The sequence below is a fragment of the Oryx dammah genome, unplaced genomic scaffold, assembly GCF_014754425.2.
Source record: "Oryx dammah isolate SB20612 unplaced genomic scaffold, SCBI_Odam_1.1 HiC_scaffold_5, whole genome shotgun sequence".
NCBI classification, from domain to species: domain Eukaryota; kingdom Metazoa; phylum Chordata; class Mammalia; order Artiodactyla; family Bovidae; genus Oryx; species Oryx dammah.
In genome coordinates, this window is record NW_024070189.1 from 62,271,869 (window position 1) to 62,293,915 (window position 22,047).

At 43.8% G+C, this 22,047-nt stretch overlaps 1 protein-coding gene across 1 annotated transcript in view; it reads left to right on the forward strand.

Annotated features, from left to right (window-relative positions):
- TRPC7 (transient receptor potential cation channel subfamily C member 7) overlaps positions 1-22,047 on the forward strand; it is a 142,388-nt gene that overhangs the window by 74,265 nt on the left and 46,076 nt on the right. The window contains exons 4-5 of the mRNA XM_040241561.1: positions 1,467-1,631; positions 10,048-10,264. Of these exons, the coding sequence (XP_040097495.1) occupies positions 1,467-1,631; positions 10,048-10,264 (382 nt within the window). The remainder of the gene's footprint in view (positions 1-1,466; positions 1,632-10,047; positions 10,265-22,047) is intronic.

Consider the following 22,047-nt stretch of genomic DNA (forward strand, 5'->3'; position numbering starts at 1 on the left):
GAAATTGCTGTATATGTCCTCTTAATACCCAGTGAGGCAAACAGGATGAAAATTGGGACATTATGATCCACTGAAAAGTCACTCTTTTTGAAGAATGTTCAGTCTATCTGCTCTAGTCTCAGCTCTAAAGGCACATGGCTATCCTGATGGGGTCAAAGAGCAGGGCTGCCTAAAGCAAATACTGGCTCACCTTTGTCACAGGGAAGAAATAAGCTAAGAAGCATAGTTTTCTCAACTGTATACTTTATTCCCATTAATGTTATTTAAGTGTTGCCTATTGCCAGTTTCTACTGGCCAAGACAGAATCAAATGGACAAATGGCCAAGTAGCACCAAATATTTGTAGGTAGAGGATGTTTGGTTGCAGCAACTCAAGTCAACTCGCTGAATCAAACAGAAAAAGGAAGATGCTGTATTTGAATCTACAGATGTCTCGTGGACCATGTGGGCAAAGTGGAGCTGGGCCTCAGAGGGGGTAGGAGCATCTTTCTAGACCACTTCATTCTTCTTTCTCTCTCTTTAACTGGCTTGTTTTGCTACTTAGTGCACACAGTGGAAGATAGCCACCCAGATCTCTCAAGGCCACACATTAACTCCTCAGTAAGTAAAAAGACAGCCTCACTTGATCACAGGCTCAAATACACAGCTGAGAAAACCCAGTGGATCCAGTTTAAGTCTGGGTTTTACCCTTGGTCCAACATCTGTCAAGAGGGGTAAGATCAACACAATACAAAACGTCCACAAAAGTCCCATCTTGTAACCCGGCCACTAGGGCAACGCAGTTCCAAGAGAAGGGAGGTGGCAGGGAGAAGCTACTGTGTGGGGACACAGCAAGCAACGTGGGCCCAAGCCCAACACCACGGAAATCCAGGGAGGGAACACTGAGGAGGGCTAACGCATCGTCCGGAAACACACAAGGTTAGGAAATGAGAGAGCAACTTTTCTACAACATCTCATGCAATCTTACAGAACAATGTGCCACAGAGGACAGTATTGAAACTCAGAGAGGTTAAGTAGCTGGCCCAAGGCCACCTGGCTAGTAAATGGTAGAAGCAAAATTCAAACTCATGTTGACTCTAAAACCTCATTCAGGCTCCATCTATTCCAACATGTTGACTCCCAGATGAACTCTGCCCAGAGATAAGTCTCCTGGGGTTGGAGACAAGCATTTGCCCAGAAGCTGGCTATTGTTTTCTGTGCCTGAGACTTCTCAGGGACCTCGGTTTGCCAAGCCCTGATGCAGCCAGTCCTGTGAGAGCTCTGGCCACAGCACAAAGGCCCCAGCATCCCCATGTCAGAGGGACCCAGCAGGTGCCTGACCAGCTGCTCCCACTCTAACACGCAGGCCACCCCCGCCCCAGGGGAGCATGTCAGCCCTGGGCTACTCAGAGGCCATATACTGTTCAAGTGCTACCGATGCCATTTTCCTGTTTGCGTTTTTCTTTTGTTTTTGTTTTGTTTTTACAGTTCGTTGCTCATCCTAACTGTCAGCAGCAATTGCTTACCATGTGGTATGAAAATCTCTCAGGCTTACGTCAACAGTCTATCGCTGTGAAATTCCTGGCTGTCTTTGGAGTCTCCCTAGGCCTCCCTTTTCTCGCCATAGCCTATTGGATTGCTCCGTGCAGCAAGGTACAGACTGCTTAAGGTGCATGTCTTTGCGGTTATTTCTTCTCTCTGCTTAGCATAACGTGAAGTCCATTTTGTCCAAATACGCAGCTGATCATTTCCCACATTTGAAGAAAATAGCCCTGAGATACCCAACGAAAGTAGAAAACCACTTAAGAGGGAAGATGTTAAGGTTTGCTTTTTTAAATCATTTTCTTAAAAGCCGGAAGAGTGATAACGTGGAAACTTTTATATACATGAGGCATAATCTGATCAATAACAGAATACAGGGAGAATAAAGGCACTTTTCCTTTTCTAATTATGCAATCTCCTAAACACACCCTCGAAACCCACAGTAATAATAATTATAATAATGATGACAGGAATTAGTTCCATGGGGAATTTGATAAGCTAATGCAGTCAATAGTGTCATCAGTGAATGGATCCTCTTGTCAGATCCACCAAGAGAAAACTCATGCCAGCAGGACGATGGGCCAGAGACTTCGGGTCTGCTAACGAGGCCACCTAGCCAGGCGGACAATGAACTGACTGCCTTCAAGTAGGAGGGCTATCAGAGAATGGACAGCCAGTGCTTACTGAGTACTTTCTTTTTGCTAAGCCTCATTCATGGAACACCTCATTTCACTCTCTCAATTAGGATGCATACACTTTACAAGCAGATTCAGAGAAGAGAAATGACTAGTTGCTGAGAATCAAAGGCTTCTCAGACTGGGGCACTGCAGATCCGCCTCAACATCTTCCTTGTTTCCCAGCTTCTTTGTCTGGGTTCTGGCCCATATGGGCAGCTAATTAGGTCATGAGAAGGAAAATAGCCAAAGAAAAAAGGAGGGGAGCTGAAAAGGTGCCATGCTAGGTTCTTTGCTTCAGAAAGGGGGCTGTCTGGTTCCTGCCTGTAATGGAAGAAGTGAGATCTGCAGGTGCCAAGCTGCCGCACCTCCTGTTCCACCATGCCTACAGCCCTTCTGATTTAAAGCCACAGAAGGCACCAGTGGTCACTCCAGCTTCAGGCAAGAGCGAGTGCCTATAAAGACGAATCATGCAGAAACTCTGAAATATGTTTCATGGGTTACATGGTCATCAGAGGTTCCAAAGCTCTGTGATTTATTACAAAAAGAACTAAGCGCTTAGGTAATCAACATTCGGTAGAAATATGACTACAGGGAGATTAGTTCCACGGGGAATCTGGTCAGCTAATGCAGTTAATAAAAGTGTCACCAGTGAATGGATCCTCTTGTCAACTCCACCATGAGAAAATTCATGCCAGGAAAATGGGCCTAAGGCTTCAGGTCTGCTAATGAGGCCGCCTAAAAAGGGGGGCAATGGAGTGACTGCCTTAGAGTAGGAGGGGTATCAGAGAATATAATCAGGACTCAGACTCCTTCTCCTGTAGAATAGTATTAAAAACAAAAGTCCTCATACTGAATATTTGTGGTGTCCAATCTTATATCTAGTGAGGATTTGGTTTCTATGCCTGCACCTCTACCATGGCACAGATTGCTATAGCAGTATTCCCCAAATGATACATACAGCTGGGAAAACAATCTTTCCTGTCCTTTATCATGAGCTGGGAAAAGCACAGTGAATGAAAAAAGACTAGCCAGATTTGAAACTGGATCAGCACTGGTCACTGATTTTTGGCACTTGTTTTCATATTGGTATTATCTAGTCTGTACTGCAAGTTAGATCACTGCCTTCATCCAGAGATGGATGGGGACTTTGCCTTTACATTCCGTAAGCCCCCAACTAATTCTAGGACATCAGTCATTAAAATTACAGCCAAACACTGCCTACGTTGACTTTTGTCATTAAACTACATGTGACAGTTTCCAGGGAACTAGGACTAAGCAACACCAGCAAACTGGCTTGCCTCGACCAATCTGCAGAAACATTCAGAAAGAGATGATCTGCCAGCTGATGACTATATTTTTTACATTTTCAGTAGATCTGAGAAGAATCCTAGTCAATAATATGCAGATGTGATGCTGAAAAAAGGGGAGGATGGTGGAAGTAGGAGAAATCCTGGACTTTCTGTGGACCCAGTAACCCAGTAAATTCAAGAGACAGATGTCACTACAGAACACAGGGGTTCTATAGCAGTCTTCTGGAATATTTTAGAAGTAATGATTACAGCAAAGTTTGGCCCCATGGCTGGAGCCTCCTCTCCTCTCTTCAGATACTTGTCTGATCAACATTTTGTGTTCCTGAAATGTCCAACAAGACAAAAACAAAAAACAGCACTTGAGATAAACATGAGGTTGCCATTAAGCCACTTGTGGTTTCTTTGCACTTTCTGGGCTCCAACTCTGAGCTCAGTGCAGTGGAGGGTGTGTTCATAGCTAAGTGACAAGCATTATTCCACAGCATGAGATAATTTTTGGTGGCACTGCTCATTCCAAGGAAAGATTCCTCATTAAAGAACTTGTCAAACTCACTCTGAGGCAGCCAAAGGACAGATAAAACAGTCAAGATATTTTAATCTTTTCTTTTACCATTTAGAAAGAAGTCTTTCCAAGTTTGGGAGAGACATTAGATTTCTGAGGATTACAGAGAAGTCACATCTTCTGTGTAGAGAAACCAGCCCTCTCTAAAGGCCCCTGGTCCCCAAGAGGAGCAGCACGGTGAGGAACTCTGTTAAGGTGCTGGTGTCTCTCCACCCACGGGTGGTGCCTTTATATCTGTCCAGTAATTCTATAGAAAAGCCAGCTAGCAATTCCATGTGCTAAGAGCTTTACTATACCTCCCTCAAAGAAATTAGACTTTTGATGCTTTTATAAATGTATTCATAAAATGTCACTGCTAAGCCTCATCAATCTGCTAATGTCCATCCACGTCTAGCAAATGTTGGGATTTCTGTTTCCAACTTAATGGTGCATTTACTTCCTAATAGTTGCTGTCCAAATTTAACAACTATCAGGGACCAAATTTCTGAGCCTGCCAGAATAACCTCATCATATCTTTCCTAGTGAATTCCCAAGGCTGTCCAGTATAGTTTTGGGTAAGTTTCTGAGGGTCCCTAAAAAGACAGCTGAATAAGGAGATGATATAGGTATAGAGTGTCAACAGGAGTTGAGCTTACTAACACGAAGACTAAAGAGGGTAACCAAGTCACAGACATGTACATACGGTAATAGCTACAGGTCTGGAGCACGGCACTGGTTTGTCAGGGTCAATAAAGAGAACAGTGATTTTCCATCGTTTCACCACTGAAGAGTTGGTGAGTTCTTGTTCACATGGATGCTCTCAAGTAAATCTCTTCCCAGAGAGCTCTTTATCCCCTAAACAAGGGCTGCCATGCCAAAGGGCTTTTATGACTGATTGCACTGTTTTCCATCCTTTGATTTCCCATTCTGATTCTTAATTTAGGTTGTCTGCCTGTTAAAATCTGAGAGCTGAGAAAATAACCATCATCTTCAAGGGCTCAAACAGTCTCTCAGCAGCAGGTAGATGGGAGAAGTCCGCAACGGGAGCGCTGAGGGACTGCACAAATTCTAGTTATACAAGTACAGGGGGAGAAGCTGTCTACCTCTGTTACCTGTTAAGCTTTGTGGTCCAGCTGTCCTTATAAATTAGTACCCAGACTTGGGCAGCGAGAGCTGTAAACAACTTTAGATTCCTACCTGATGTCTTTGCACTGTGCAATCTAACAGTTCATAACTCTTGCATGTAGAAATGTTAAAAATGTTAATCACTGCCCTAAACCTCCTTAGCCTCATCCCAACAAAATCATCTAGTGAGAAAGGCATGAGAGACTGCCCAGCCTTGACAAAGCTATAATGTCGTCCAGAGACAAGACAGAGAGAGGACAGTGCCTCCACAGGTCTTTGTATCCTCCTCATCTGTAGCTACCAGAGAGCAGAAAATGAAGTGAAAGGCGTTTAGTTGCGTCTGACTCTTTGCGACCCCATTGACTAATACAGTCCATGGAATTCTCCAGGCCAGAATACTGGAGTGACACACAATTAAATAAAAACCCTAATGCAATGTCTAAAGCATTGCCACAGAGGGGAAATCTGGGCCAGGAAATAGAGCATTTTCTGCTCTTCTGTTCCAATAGCTGCTGCCCTCAAATCCAGACAGAGGGTCCATCACATGTCACCCTGCTGGAAGAGGACTTACGAGTACCAGAGGGCTGACCACCTCATCCTTAGCCAAGTCTGAGCCCTGCAAAATTCTCTCCCCATCTCTCCACCCATTTCCTACCAGGGTTTTGCTTGTTTCTATCTCCACTAGAAAATCAGCCACTTTGAAGGGAAGACCCAACTCTTACAGCTTGTTTTAGCTCCATCACCTGCAGTGTCCATCATCAACTTGTCCATAGATAGTCCCCCAAAGGGCTCATAACATAAATACATAAGGACGCTATAGAGGTCTCCCTTTCTCCCTTTGTGAATCCTTGCACACAAGCTTTTCAAGAGTCAGTCGATTTTTTCTTTTTTGGTCTTTTTTTTTCTCTTAGTCAGTCAATTTTAAGTTTCCCCTTAGGAGAACTGCCTAAAGCTCTTGAGTGCCACATACTGAGTATATCCTAGAGGCCAGTAGCTGTGCATCACTGCACATGTTAAATAATTCATTCCCTACATCAACTCTATGCAATAAGTACTATTTTATCCCCATCTTACAGGTGCATTCACTGAGACACAAAGGGATTAAGAAACTTGCCAAAAACCATAGAGCTGTGATTTAAATCCAGGGTCTCTGCTGCAGAGACCTGACCCTAGCCACTGTCCATGTATACATACACATCCCAGCATTGCCAATCACCCAGTTACATCGGCAGCATTACAGCCTTCAGTGCTGGATGTAAAGATCTTAGCTGCTAACTACTGACCTTGGAATGAATCTGATTCAGAGCTTTATAGTTAGCAGGGCTTTTCTAGGAGGGAGGAGTCAAAATCACCATGTGATTAACTACTCATTCCTCTTCTTTCCTTAGAAGCCCTACCTTTATAACCCACTATTACTCAGCACCTCTTCAGCCCCCAGGACAGAGTAGAATCATATGATAATGTGAAAACACAATGATCAGAGACACCATGTGCTGAGTGAACATACACTCCCCGCTTCAAAGAAAGAAGATTCCTGAGCCCTGGGTTAGAGATTTTTAAAAAGAATTTTTGAGGGAGCATTCTGAATAATATGCCACAAATTTAGTTAAGGTCATTCAAAAATTTGAGACCCACTCCAGCCTTGTATGTTTCTTTTTGAAAATGCTTGATCCAAAGTCTGCTTCAGCTGATTCAGCTTTGCACAGCTTGTACACTAAGCCCTTGCTTGTGGCCACGAGCAGCAGGCAGCGAGTGAGGATGGCATTTGATGAGAAAGACTGGGGGTTCTGAGTGAGGAGAGATGCTGGCAACAGTCTCTGCACGCTCTCCTGCAGTCATGGCCTGCCTCCTGGGCTTGTGGCTGCGAGGTCCCCATTAAGTGCTTCCACTTGTGGGCCAAGAGCCCAGTGCCACTAAACACAGAGGGGTGTCGACAAGTAAAAGCAGGTGCCCACCCTGAGGGCTGGAGAATGAAGTTCATTTGGAGCTAATTCTGGAGAACTACTCAGTTATTCTCATATTTATCTGTTTCCCAGAGTAAAAGAATAGCACCCAGAAAGTCTGGGGTGAGCCAGAGACTTAGGGCTGCAAGCTTGGGTTTCCTGATACGTTGTCAGCTCATCAGGGCCAAGTAATGATGCGGCTGCCTGAGCCCACGTTTCAGACTCACCAGCTGTGCTCTTCTCGCAGAGCACACCAAGGCCCATGTCTTCTGAAGCTCTTCCACCTCTTTTTACACCTAACACTGTCATCTGACCCAGCTTTAATGACTCCACAACTAAGAGCAGCACTTTTCTCCTTTATTTTGGTTCACCTGGTGGCCTTGTGAAAGGAGCAAATTTCCCCCAAGCATAATTTGCTTCAAAAAATTGAGACAAATAGGAAATGTCACCAAAAATAGAAAAAGGAAATCACTGAAATGATTTGATCTCATCTGACCTTTATAATGTTTACCTATTAAAAAGATGCTTTCAAGACCAGAAGAAAAATAGGAAAAATGCTTCAATTACTAACCTCGCTTTTCCTCCCTATGGCTTAAATCAAGTGGGACTGAGTTCAGGGTAACCTTCCACAACACCGAAAGGCCTTGTCAGGGGTTTTCCTTATGGTCTGCAATAAATACAGTAACTCTGACAGGTGCATTTTCTGCCAGAAGACAACTATTTGAATGAGGGGACAAAGAGAACATTAAATTTCTCAAAGCAGCTCCTGTGGGGAATGCCAGGGCCAGCAATGGTGCACCTGCGTGGCAGATCCCTGCAGTCAGGTACCTGCCTCGATGAGAAGATGGAGAGGTGTCCCCATGTCCTCATCCAGGTAGTCATCGGGAGATGTTACTTAGAGCCCAGTGATTTGGGAGTAGGGAAACATGGCTGTCAATCCTTTTAACAGCTGTGTCTATCTCCGTCTTCTCCACCTTTGTCTGGCATCTCTGGGACTCTGCTGGGACATGCAAACCTGGTATCCCTTGCCCTCTCAACCCTTCCTTTCCCCACTTGCAGTCATTCTCCAACTTCCCTCCCCTCTCTCCACTACCCCAGCCAAGGCACAGGGACAGGAAGCCATGCAGTGACTATGTAAGAACGTCTCCTGTGTACAGCTTGTTGGCTGGGAAATGGGCTCCAAAATGCCAACTCAGTCAGATAAAATGCTGAAAAACTCAAAGTAGGTTTTTGACATCACATTCATAAGTCAACATGAAACATGATTAGATTCCTTTTTTTTCCACTGAATTTATATGAGGTATTTTATTTGTCCTTATATTTAATCTCTGCATCCTGAATTTAGTACATCTACCTATGGCTAAAAATTGTCTACAGTCCGTACCTTGTAAATAACAAGGTTAAACTTTACAGAAAAATGTCATGCGTAGGATGTTTGTGGGCCTCATGGTTCTCAGGTAAACCTCTCTGTCCACTTCTGAAGTTATTCTAGTGCCATATGACAATCTGATAAGACAGGCGATTCCAAACAAGTCCTTTCCAGCACAAGTAGGGATTTCCAATGTTCACACTTAAAACGCAGTTTTTTTAAAAATGATTTTTTTAAAAACTATCATTTTTAATTTCAACAGATGGGTTCTACAGCATTAGAATGTTACAATAATAACTAGCACTGTTAAAGTGGATGATTATCACACTGAAGCATATTGAAAAACACTATCAAGCCATCTGATTTATAAATGTTATACTGAATATAGTCATAGTTAGGGAAGTTTCACCAGGAGAAACCCTACAGTTGATCTTCTGCTGAACCAATACTCTATATGCTGGCTGACATTTCACTCTGGGACTCCTGAATGAAGCAGAACATGAACATTAATTGGTAACTGACTATAACTGAACGTTTGCCCGGAGAAGGAACTGTGTTCCAGAAAAGGTCCTCCTCTTTGCTCTTGTCTTAGTACACCTGGCTGAGGCGTCAGATTAGGTGAGGGTAACAGCAGTGACCCGGAAGAGACCCAAGTGAATTCATTCACGAGAGTCAGCAAAGACCCCTTATGCAGCCCTCGAGTTACATCTCAGAGATCCAAGTGGCCTTTGCATGGCAAGCCACGGATAAGAAGATGTGACCAATACCTGCTCCCTAACAAGGCATCTTTTGGATTACTTCAGGTTCACATGGAACTGCACAAATTAAATACGTTCTCGGCCACAAAGAAAATCTCAGTAAGTTGTAGAGTAGTATAATAGAGGCTATGATCTGAACATACTGAGATAAAATTAGGATTTTTTAAAGCAAGGGGGGAACGTCCTGTGTGTCTAAAAACTAACCTCTGACTTGAAACCAAAAGGGAAATTATAAAATATTTATAATTGAGTATCAAGAAAAATGCTAAAAGTCAAAATGTATAGAACATGGCTAAAGCAGAACCTAGCAGAAACTATACAGCTTTAAATAAATTTACCAGGATAGAAGAAATGCTGAAAATAAATCATCTCACCTAAAATCCAAGAAAATAGACCAAAGAGCAACAAAGCATATCCAAAGTGTAATTAAAAAAAAAAAAATTCTGAACTCTATTGAAACAGATTTTTTTTTTCTCGATTTAAAAAGCATAAAATTCTTATCCCTGTGGTTGTAGGTAGCTGTGCAGTCAGACTGTAACATGATGTCACATCAGTGTGTGCCACTCCTTTCTCTTACCACTCCCATTCAATTTTCTAAACAGGAAATATTAAAGTCATCAGAAAATGGATTCAGTCAAGCAGCCTCTCACATAAAACCTCTAGAAAATGTCTGGGTTTGGTGAGCAGCTTCTGTCCAAAATGAAGAATTCTCTGGTTCAACTTTCAGCAAATGCCTTTTAAAGAGAGCCCTGCGCCTGCCTGCAGCTGCCAGATTAACGTGTCTTATACACATTTTGTTTCCAGCTAGGACGAACACTGAGGAGCCCTTTCATGAAATTTGTAGCCCATGCAGTTTCCTTCACAATCTTCTTGGGATTGTTAGTTGTGAATGCATCAGACCGCTTTGAAGGCGTGAAAACCCTGCCCAATGAAACCTTCACAGACTACCCAAAACAGATCTTCAGAGTGAAAACTACACAGTTCTCCTGGACAGAAATGCTCATCATGAAGTGGGTCTTAGGTAAGCAAGTCACTCTGTCTTTTACTCTCTCCTCCTCTAGTTATTTTAGGCCCTAATTAAACTCTGACTTCAGAAGCTCTTCTCTTGAGTGCACTCTTGACAGACAAAATGGTGAGGAGATGACCAGCACGGAAGTCAAAGTCAACTTCTGTCTGTGCTGGTATAAAAGGTGCACAGACCTGCAATATAAATCCCAGTTTTGAAAGGATTTGTTTGGAGGGAATTCATTCCATACTTTTTATTATATGTGTAATGAAAGTGACTATAAAGTGTCTGTGTGGTGGGGAGGGGGACATGTGGTCTTACTCATTTAAATATAGTCTACTAGAAGCCTAACGGCTCAGATGGCAAAGAATCTGCTTGCAGTGAAGGAGACCTGTGTTCATTCCCTGAATCAGGATGAGCCCCTAGAGAAGGGAATGGCTACCCATTCCAGTATTCTTGCCTGGAGAATTCCACGGACAGAGAAGCCTGCTGGATTACAGTCCATGGGGTCCCAAAGAGTCAGGCATGACTGAGCAACTAACACTAGTAGCCTTAGGAAAAAAGTATGAGTGCATAGCTTAAAAGATACTTTTTGTTACCACTGAATACTGATACATAGTAAAATACCCATAACATAAAAATCTAAAAAGTTCTGGGACTAACATATTCTCATTATCCGTGCTAATGAACATAATGAAGCTGTGAAATTCCTCTTTGTGGTGATATTTTGTGCTGCCAAGGTCTGCCACTAATATTGCCAAGGAAATTATTCCCAGGTATCTCAATGACTAGCCAAGACAGGGTATCTCCTTTCCCTAATTCACAAGAACTATTACTAGTAGAAATAAGCAAGATAAAATAAAACAGACAATGGCTAAAACTGTACATGGTCAAGTGTGTTACAGATTTTTCTAACACTGAATTGATTGGTAAAAAAAAAAAAAAAGAAATCAGACTTTGTAAGAAACAATGAAAATTTGCAAAAGTTACAACCAGTGGTATTGTATATAACCAAAACTTGATCAATAAATTATAAGATTTACATCAAAAAGATTTGAATTTTATAAGAATGTTTTGAGTAAAACTAAACCGAAAAAAGACAAAAAATTTATGCAGTATCAAGATTAGACCAATTAATTAAACTGTCCTAATGATATTCACCCAGAGAAGGCAATGGCAATCCACTCCAGTACTCTTGCCTGGAAAACCTCATGGACGGAGGAGCCTGGTGGGCTACAGTCCATGGGGTCTCAGAGTCAGACACGACTGAATCAACTTAGCAGCAGCAGCAGCAATGTTATTCGCCACCACCCCCCTACCCACAGTCCATGGGGTCACTAAGAGTTGGACACAACTGAGCAACTTCACTTTCACTTTTCACTTTCATGCACTGGAGAAGGAAATGGCAACCCACTCCAGTGCTCTTGCCTGGAGAATCCCAGGGACGGGGGAGCCTGGTGGGCTACAGTCCATGGGGTCTCACAGAGTCGGACATGACTGAATCGACGCAGCAGCAGCAGCAGCAGCAGCGGCGGCAGCAATGATATTCGCCACCACCCCCCTACCCCGCCCGCCCCAATTGCCTTTCTTAACAACAACTCAATATTGGCTTAGCATTCGTCATGTTTATATTCACAAACATTGAGTCAAAACATATTCAGGGTCAAAGTGTCTGCACTACCAATCAACAAATCCACAGAAGAACAAATACTTGAAAAGACAGCCTAATACCTGCCCCATGCTAATCACACGACTGCACAGTGCCTCTGGTTCAACCCTTCTGGCCTAGGAGTACAAGAGATGAACCACTGAAGAAGATCCTATAGACCCCCAAGCTGGGAACAACTTGGAATACGGCCTTTAAGCTGCACCTCTCAGTCATAACAAGGTAATGAGGAGAAGAATGGTTTGACCCAAAGGGCAGAAGCAGGAAAGCATGCCATGCTTCCCAGGAGCTTTTAATCAACTGGCAAGTTCCTTAGTGGACTCGCCGGCACTCAAGTTGCAAAGGAACAGTGAAGCCTGTTGTAGAGTGAGTTCTGTGGCCTTCCACAGTTCAGAGTCTATCCTCACTCTCCCTAGTATAACACCCCCACCTCCAATTTAACTAAATTAAGCACTTTAACACCAGGTACTTTCAATGGTCTGAATGTTCGTGTCCCCCCAAATTCATATGTTAAGACCCTAATTCCAACGTGATGGTATTAGAAGCAGGGCCTCTGGGAGGTGCTTAGGTCATGAGCGTGGAGCCCTCATGAATAGGATTAGTGTCCTTTAAAAGAGACCCCAGAGTGCGCTCTCACCCTCACTCTGCCACATGAGGATACCGCAAGCAATCTGCAACCTGAAACGTTCTGGCACCACAGTCTTGGGCTTACAGCCTCCAGAACTGTGAGAAATAAATTTCTGTTCATAAGACACTCAGTCGGTGCAACTTTGTTATAGCAACCCAAATTAAGACATCATTTTCTAAAAAAAAAAAAAAAAAAAAAAAAAACACCTCACATGTTGGGTTTATGAATAAAACAAAAGATGTACAGCACCACTCACTCACTCACCTCATAACCCCACCTGGACAGCAGGTATAAGACTAGTGAGTGCAAGCATATTTCCCCTTAAGCGGGTATCCTATCATGCGTTACCATGACGTCTTCCTGGTTCCATATTTCTCTTCCTGGGTGTCAGGGCATTATCACAATAAGAGGGAAGTATCTCTAGCTACAGAGGTCCCAGCTTCCAGCTTCTACTCATCCAGGCAAAGCTGAATTTTCAAGACTGTGACACCATTAGTCTTATGAAGGGGAAGGCTTATTTTTCATTGACCTACTTCCTGTTAAATTTGAGACTAAGGAGAAATTCCAACTACTTTTTCTTACTAGATTATATTTTTCAAACTATTATTGTAAATAATTTTAAGAATTGGAAATATCAAGAGAAGATTATAATGAACCCTTTGGGCCAGTCTCTCATCTTCATCAATTAGTAAATCAATGCTAATCTTTGTTTCATCGTACTTCCCTTCTCCCAACTCTGTAAAATTTTGAGTCAAATCCTAGGTATCATAAAATTTCATTTACAAATGTTTTGTGTGTATCCTAAAAGAAAATTTCTCTTTTACTTTTTTCCAATCTTTATGTGCTGCCAAGTTCACTGACATTTTTTTCTAAATCATCTGTGATTTTGATCCTCAACCAATGAATTTTTCATTTCAAATATTGTAGTTTTCAACCCTTTAAGTTCCACTTGGTTCTCTCTTATAACTTTCATTTCCTTCCTTGTGGTATTGATATTTTCCTTTAAATCCTTGAACATAATGTATGCATTTATAGTAAGAACTGTTATAAAGTCCTAATTTCGTCATTTCTATCATTTTTGGGTTACTGACTAAACTTTCTCCAGCCGTGGATCATTTTTCCCTGTATCTTGGTGAGTTAGTAATTTCTGATTGAATGATGGACACATCACATGCTATGTTGTTCAGCATCTAGATTTCATTGTCTTCAAAGAGATACTTTGTTTTATTCTGACAGGTTATTAAATTCTTACAGATGAGTTTGGTCCTTTTCAGACTTTCACAGAGTGGATCTGGAGAAGCTTTACAGTAGGATTGATTATCCTTGTACTAGAGACACACATCTGGTGTCACTACTAAATGGCCTCAGTAATCAAGAAAGGTGCTCAATTCTGGAGGGTCAGAACTCAAACATCTCTCCCCTCTGGATGAACAATTTCTGAGCCTTAGACATGAGTCAGCTTACAGATCTCTGGCTGTTGTTTATGGAGTTTTACTCTATGCATTCGTGACTTAATATTAAGGGAACATTCAAAAGGATTTTACTTATGTAATTTACTTATGTAAATTTCTGGACTAGTTGTGTTTGGCTTTGTGTTTTTGGTTCTGCATAGTACCTTTCTCTCTGGAACCCTGCCATATAACATCTAACCACTTCAACCTTCCTGAACTCCAATCTCTGTCTCTTCAATCCATTGGGACTGCTTCTATGCTTCTAGGATCCCTCTCTACACCCTGAACATTGAAATGTGTCTCCAATTAAAAAAAAAAAAAGAAAGGGCTATCATGTGACTTTTCTTGCTTGTTTCTCTTCACGAAGGATCACAGTGCTGTGCTATTTCCCACATCTGAAAATAGTTTCTTTTTTTCCCCAGTTTACTGCTTCACCATGACAGATAATAGAAATCGGGATCTTTTTCTAAAACAGAACTACAAACATAAAAGAAAATGAATAATCCATTTTCAAATACCCAGTCAGTATTCAAATTTCTTTGAGAAGATAAATTGAATAAATATCTGCCTAGCTTCTTTTCTCTCCTCCTTCAGGCCTCTGTTCACATTTTATCTTATCAGAGGAGTTGCGCTGGTAAGAGGAAGCTCCCTCACCTACCCCCTTTGATGAGATGAAATATGAACAGAGAAGGAAGAGAGAAAGCAGGCTTTGCAGGCATCTGGGTGAAAAGCATTCCAGAAAGACAGTTCAGTATGTGTTGACGGCTTGGATTCAGGAGTGAGCTGGCGAAGTCTGAGGAACAGCAGAGAAACTAGTGTGGCTGCAGCAGAATAAATAAGGGAGAGACGGCAGAGAAGACGGACAGGCAGGGCCAATCACACAAGACCATGGAGGCCATGGTGTGGCTGAGATGACTAGAAATGGCTGGATAGTTCTGACCACAGAAGTGACATCCCACAACTTCATTTTCTAGTGGATTGCAGGCTGCTGGGTAGAGAACAGATGACTCTGGGACAAGAGCAGAAACAGGGAAACCAGCTAGGCGGCCACTGCAGTAATTCAGATGGAAAATGGCTGATTTTGAGGAGGTAGTAGAGTAGATTATATTTTGCAGGTAAAATCAATAATAGTAATTGCTACTGGATTGTCTGTGGGGTGTAAGAGAAAGAAGGTGGTCAAGGAAAATTCCAAGTGTTTTAGTTCAAGTAAGGTATAATAGAGATTTCCTCGAAGGCAGGAACTGCAGCCATGAAATTAAAAGACTCTTGCTCCTTGGAAGAAAAGCTATGACAAACCAAGATAGCATATTCAAAAGCAGAGACATCACTTTGCTGACAAAGGTCTGGCAAATCACAGCTATGATTTTTCCAGTAGTCATGCAAGGATGTGAGAGTTGGACCATAAAGAAGGCTGAGTGTAGAAGAACTGATGCTTTCAAACTGTGGTGCTGCATAAGACTCTCGAGAGTCCCTAGGACTGACTGCAAGGAGATCAAACCAGTCCATCCTAAAGGAAATCAACCCTGAATAGTCATTGGAAGGACTGACGCTGAAGCTGAAGTTCCCATACTTTGGTCACCTGATGCAAAGAGTTGACTCACTGGAAAAGAACCTGATGCTGGGAAAGATTGAGAGCAGGAGGAAAAGAAGGTGACAGAGGATGAGATGGTTGGATGGGATCTCAACTCAATGGACATGAGTTTGAGCAAACTCTGAGAGACAGTGAAGGACAGGGAAGCTGGCATGCTGCAGTCCATGGGGTCACAAAGAGTCGGACACTACTGAGTGGCTGAACTAAGGCAGGAAAGACCAGGGAAGGAGCAGTTTGAAGAGAGACATGGAAATCAAGAGTTCAGTTGAGATTATCTATTAGATCTTCAAGTGGAAATGTCAAGTAGCAAACTGGATATACATGCTGAAGTTCAGAGAGACTGGGGTTGGAAACATTATTCAGGCATGTCAGTCTATTTAAAGTAAATTATATGTAATACCTCAACTGTGAATGTGAACGGATGAACCGAGGACCAAGCCCTCCGGCACAGCAATATTTAAACGATGGGGAAACAAGAAGAATCTTATCCAGCAAAGGAGACTGAAGTAAAAGAGTGGTGTCCGAAAAGCCAACCAAAGTCATTGTGTCAAGACCCACAGACTGATCACTTATGTCGAATGGTGCTGACAGATCAGGTAACAGGAGGCCTGAAGATTGACCCCTGACTTCAGAAGCAAAGTTCCTGAGTAGCAAGAGGGGATGGGCCCCAGCAGGCCAGCAGAGGGCTGGTCCTTAGCAGGAGCGTGGACACTTGCTCTACGGTGCCAGGAGGAAGGTGGCATTGAGGGCACAGAGCAGGTAGCCTGGTAAGCGCAGGGGCAAATGCACTTGCATGCATAAGTTTCCAGTTAGCACTGTTTCCATTTTCTCAGCTTTTTCCTCCACAAAGCCATTCTAGTTATTAAGCATTATATTATATACCAGGCACTGTGCCAGCTACCAGGGAAGCAGCTCTAAAATAAGACGAATAATATCTCGACTCTAAATACTTCCTGGAGCCCTCTAATTATTCAACGTTACGACTACTACTAACAACCTGTGAGAGAAACACACTGAGCACGGTGCTCACTGCTCTCTTCGGGCAGCAAACCCTACGGTCCACAATCTGATCTGATCTCTGCCTAGACTTGGAGAGGCCTGAACTGGCATCAGGCTCTTATTGAAAACAGCCTCAAACATTACGCCCAGGCACTGCCAGGAGAAACACAGCACACGGTTCTCTTCCCCCAGGGCTCATGAATGTGGTCCTTGGGACAGACTGGCTATACTAACACCCAAACCATGACTCCCTCTCCACCAGGGCTGGACAGGACTTTAGGACCCTAACAAGTTCAACTGGCTCCTGCAGAGATGGAGAGAGGGGCTGATCATTAGGGGTGAGGGGCCTCGTCCAGGTGTCCCTGCTTCTGCCCCTATCACCCCTGTGCCCCAGCAGATGCTTAGCACAGGAGCTAGACCTACTGAAAATGTAATCAGATTGTGCTGCTTTGCCTCCAAACTCTTCAATGCCGTCCCATCTCCCCCAGCGTGAGAGCCACTTTCACCGTAATGGACTCACAGCCCTCCACCTCTGCGCCCTCATCTTCCACCACCTCCCGCCTCCCTTGCTCTCATTTAGCCCCCCTGGCTTCCTGGCTTCAAGCTGTTTCTGCCTCAGAACCTTGACTTAGGCTGGTCCCTCTGCCTAAGAGTTTTTCCCACAAGCAGTGCCATGGCTTGCTTCCTCACCTCCTCAGGTCTGTGTTCTAAAGTATCCTTTTCTGAGTGAAGCCCTTTTTTAACTGGCCTGTTTAAACATGTACGGTCCCCCACTCACTGCTCCCTGGCCCCTCTTTTCTTTTTCTACACACTTTCCTCTGTCTCTCACCAGGCTCCTCTGTCCACGGGATTCTCCAGGCAAGAATACTGGAGTGGGTTGCCATTTCCTGCTCCAGGGGATCTTCCTGACCCAGGGATCAAACCTGTGTCTCTCGCGTCTCCTGCATTGGCAGGCAGATTCTTTACCACTGTGCCACCTGGAAGCCCCAATTAATATTAGCATTTCTGTAATCAAACAAACTGTCACTCTTTTCATCTTCTGTGAGCTCTCACTCCATGTGGATATCTGGTATCCCCAAAGACCTTTTTCAAAGGCCACACAGTGTGTCAATGACCTATTGCTTCTCCAAATCTCCACTGGGCATGTGGGTTGTTCTTCTGCTGTACAATTCTACGGAAGGGTCAAACCCAATCAGAAATATATTCTTCCTGAACTCCAGATGCTTTACTTGATTACCAACAGAGTTTTGAGGCACTTCTAGATTATAAATCCAGGAGATTTAAAGTAAGGGCAGAGGAGATGGAAGCCACAAAGAGATTAAGACCACATGCAAAGATAGAAGGAAAACCACGACACAGTATCAAGGAAGACACAAGAGCATGACATAGGAAGGAGAGACGAATTTGCTAGTATACATGTGTGTTCTCTAGAGCTATAAGATGACCTGCTTTGGAAAGGACCAAATAAACCAGAGATCATCGATCCTGGAGAATCTCTGACATCAGTTTATACCACAGGAACATATCTTTCTTGCCTATCTCATTAGCAGTCACTCTGCGGTAGAGGAAAGAGCTGATAATCCATCATGTGAGTTAGAGACTGTGGCTATACCAATGCTCACCAGAGGACTCTAACAGTTGTGGTCTGCAGAAAGCCATGGAGCTTGGCGGGCAGGAAGCCTCTCCACTATGCGTGTCACTTCTCCATCTGGGAAGAGAATTATGACATGAAGACTCTCTCGACCCAACTCTTACAGAAAACCTGGCAGTGTTTTCTTAAACAGACACCCCAGCCCAACTGAGGGAGATGTAAGCATCTAGCAAAGCAGGAAAACACGCTTAAACAGAAGAGGAGGAAAGAGCTTGAGGCTGGTTATCAAGAGACCCAGGCCTGACTGTGTCCCTTCCTCCTTGGTGGCTCTGCCTCTCTAAACTTCAGCTTTCATGTGTATAAAATGTGAGGATCAAGTTGCTCCCTCACCCTACCCACCACAGATTACCAACTCTCTGAGGGCAGTGCTAAGTCTTAGCTGCAGAATCATACATGTAAGTTTGACCAAGAATAAAACTGCAAAAGAAAATGGGCTGTGTTTCTCACCTAAGTCATTCCTTTGATGGTTTCTTCATTTATTTAGGTAAATTTCAAACAGACTACTTCACCCAAACTGCCAAAATTTCTCCCAGCAAGTCAGACCACGTTACTGCTCCGCTTATCACCTTGAGGAGCTATCTGGCTGCTCAGGGTGACTACCTGGATACCAAGCTGCCTAGTCTCCCCCTCATGGCCTGAAGGAGGGCCTTTCAGGATCTACTGGGCCTTCACTAGCCTTCCCTGCTGCCAATCTCCAGCCCCTTACCCCTACCAACCCTTAAGCCATACTGAGCCTCCTGCTGCTGCTGCTGCTGCTAAGTCACTTCAGTCGTGTCTGACTCTGTGTGACCCCATAGACGGCAGCCCACCAGGCTCCCCCGTCCCTGGGGTTCTCCAGGCAAGAACACTGGAGTGGGTTGCCATGTCCTTCTCCAATGCATCAAAGTGAAAAGTAAAAGTGAAGTTGCTCAGTTGTGTCTGACTCTTAGCGACCCCATAGACTGCAGCCCACCAGGCTCCTCTGTCCATGAGATTTTCCAGGCAAGAGTACTGGAGTGGGGTGCCATTGCCTTCTCTGAGCCTCCTGCAGTTTCCTAGAATAGTCTATTCTCCCTCATGTCCATGGCTTCCGCCCCTACTCCTTCCCCCAGCTAACTCCTCATGCCAGGAGTCACCTACTTCATTCAGTCAGAAGTATGTTATTACAGGCACTGTGTTGGGTCTCAGGACTATAATACTGACCACTCTTATCCCTGTGTGTCCACACAGTCTCCTGGACATTCTTATTACAGCATCTGTCACTTTGTAGCACTACTGTTTGTAGACACATTTGTCTCCAGCACTAGACCATGTTTGCTGGGGAAGGGACAGCATCTTCTTGGCTGCTGTGCCGCCAGAATGGTCCCTGGCACAGTCAGAGCTCAACACTGTCCTTTAAGTGGTGAATGAGTTCCTGAACAGTGACGTAAGTCTGTGCCTAGTAGAGAGCATGTGGGGGGCTGGGGAGGGGGGTGCGGCAGTGCAGTGAAAAGAGGGTCCTGAACTCCCTGAGACTCTGGATAATTTACTTATCATCTTTGTACACGAGTCTGTCCATCAGTAAAGTGGAAATAATTAGAGTAGGTACCTACCAGGCTGTAAGGAAGCTTTAGAGTTGGAAAAGTGCTTAGCACAGGGCCTGGCACCTAGAGGGTGCTCAACAATGATTAGCTACTAAAAGTCAGAGGAGAAGATGAGCTTTGTTAGAAAATTTTTGTATCTATTAATATCATCTCCTTGCCTGGAAAACAAATGAACCCTAAATGAGCCTGAGGCCCAGATCTGTTGCAAAGAACCTGCCGTTGAGCTGGAGTTTGGATGTTAGGGCTTGAAGGTTGAGGGCTTCTCAGCATATTCTCCCACTTGTGAGTTAAGAGAATGCCTAAGTCCCAACTCAATAATCAGAAGGTAACCCAGAAGAACAGACAAGCCTCCCAGGAGGTGGTCTGGGGGTCCGGGGACAGTGTAGAGAAACCCAATGTAGAGGAAGGGGCTATGGCCATTTAAGGAGTTCAGACAGTTAAGTCTCACAGGAATGTGAAGGAGGAATCCCTTCTGAAAAGTACCTGAGGCAGGGATGGGCGCGAACTGTCAAGCCCCATATCAGCAGCCTGCAGGCCTTACTTAGAACCTGCCTGAATGAAAAGCTACTCATTTCCCTCAAGGCTTCCCAGCATGTCCCAGTCTGTTCCCCTGCCAGTCTTCCCCATTAATTACCAGTGACCTTGCTCTCTGGGCTCCAGACATTCCTGAGTGAAGGGGTTGCCTGAAGGAGGCTCCAGTGCCCAACATCCTTACCCTCTAAGCCCCTGGGCTCTATATACTCATCGGACTGACATGCTAGGGGCAGGAGTCCAGCGGGCTCAGCTTGGATATAAAATGCTGAACTACCCTCAGCACCTTGGAAGCAGGAAACCTAATTTCACTCACTAAAGTACTTAATTTCACACATTTCTCTTCTCGTTAAGCATTCCTGTTGCTCAAACCCTTGGGCCCATGCTACTTTTACTCAGGGCCTTGGAATAATTTAAATTAGTCTGGGTAAGTTAATATGCAAATCTGGGAAGACTGACGTGGGCACTGGACCATGGAGGAAATGATTTGCAATCCCCAATGAGGTGCCTCTATGTTGGTCAGAAAAGTCAGTTTACTGTAAATAATTTGCATTTCAGATTTACAGAACTTTTAGTGCTGGAAATTACATCAAAATTTCAAGAAAATCAAGGAACTTATCCAAGGTCACACACCCAATAAGTGACCAAGGTAGAACTGAACCAAGGGCTTCCTGAATTAAGGTAATTGATAGCCTGTAATTCTCCTAGTGCTCAGCTAAAAGCAGTCCACCAAGACATTAGGAATTTTAATTATCAGGGGGAGGGGGCAGGCGCATGGAGGAAAGCAACAAACATTATTTTTTCCAGCCTGTAATGGTTTTTCCCGTAAAATACTTTAAATACCTATTTGAACAGGCACAGATGAAAGTACATTTCAGTGTTAAGGAAATTTTACTTCACTGAATTACCACAAAAATTTTCAAAGCATAAGCTTCGGAAGTAAGGCTTTGTGAAGATAAAAAAGGAACAACGAGGTGTGTGTGGTGGTGGGAGTCTTGTAAAAAGATTTTCAATGTTTTGGGTCATTTCCTTTTGCGGAGACTCCAATTTGATACAAACATGCAGATCTTAGAATCTGTTTCATTAAACAAAGCCACAACTTCTGTAAACAGCTGTGGGAGAGGCAGGAGGAATCTGAGAAGACAGGCCATCCATGTTTGATGCTCAGAAGCCAGGAGGGTGCCAAGAGGCTGGCGGGGTTAATCTTTAGGGAACAAGGTCAGTGAGCTGGAATTGTCTCACTAACCAACCAGTTAGTGATTCTCTTACCACATTAACCTCCTAAGTAAGCAGGTGACGTGTAACATGGTATACCGAAGAATGGGCTAGTTCTGTATCAAGTCTTTTCTATGTCTGAGTAGCTATAAACTCTTTGATGTTAATCAGAAAACATTCAAGAGTCTTTTTCCTTCATTAAGTGTTCGTTGCTCAGTCGTATCCGACCGAGTCTTTGTGACCCCATAGGCTATAGAATGCCAGGCTCCTCTGTCCATAGGATTTCTCAAGTAAGAATACTGGAGTGGGTAGCCATTCTCATCTCCAGGAGATCTTCCCAATCCAGGGATTGAACCCAGGTCTCCTGCATTGTAAGGCAGATTCTTTACCATCTGAGCCACCAGGGAAGCCTTTTCCTTCATTAGCTGCTTTCAACCCCAATTCTATTTCCTGGAGGAGGAAAGACCATAGTGGTCAAGAGCGTGGACTCTATGGCCAGACCTT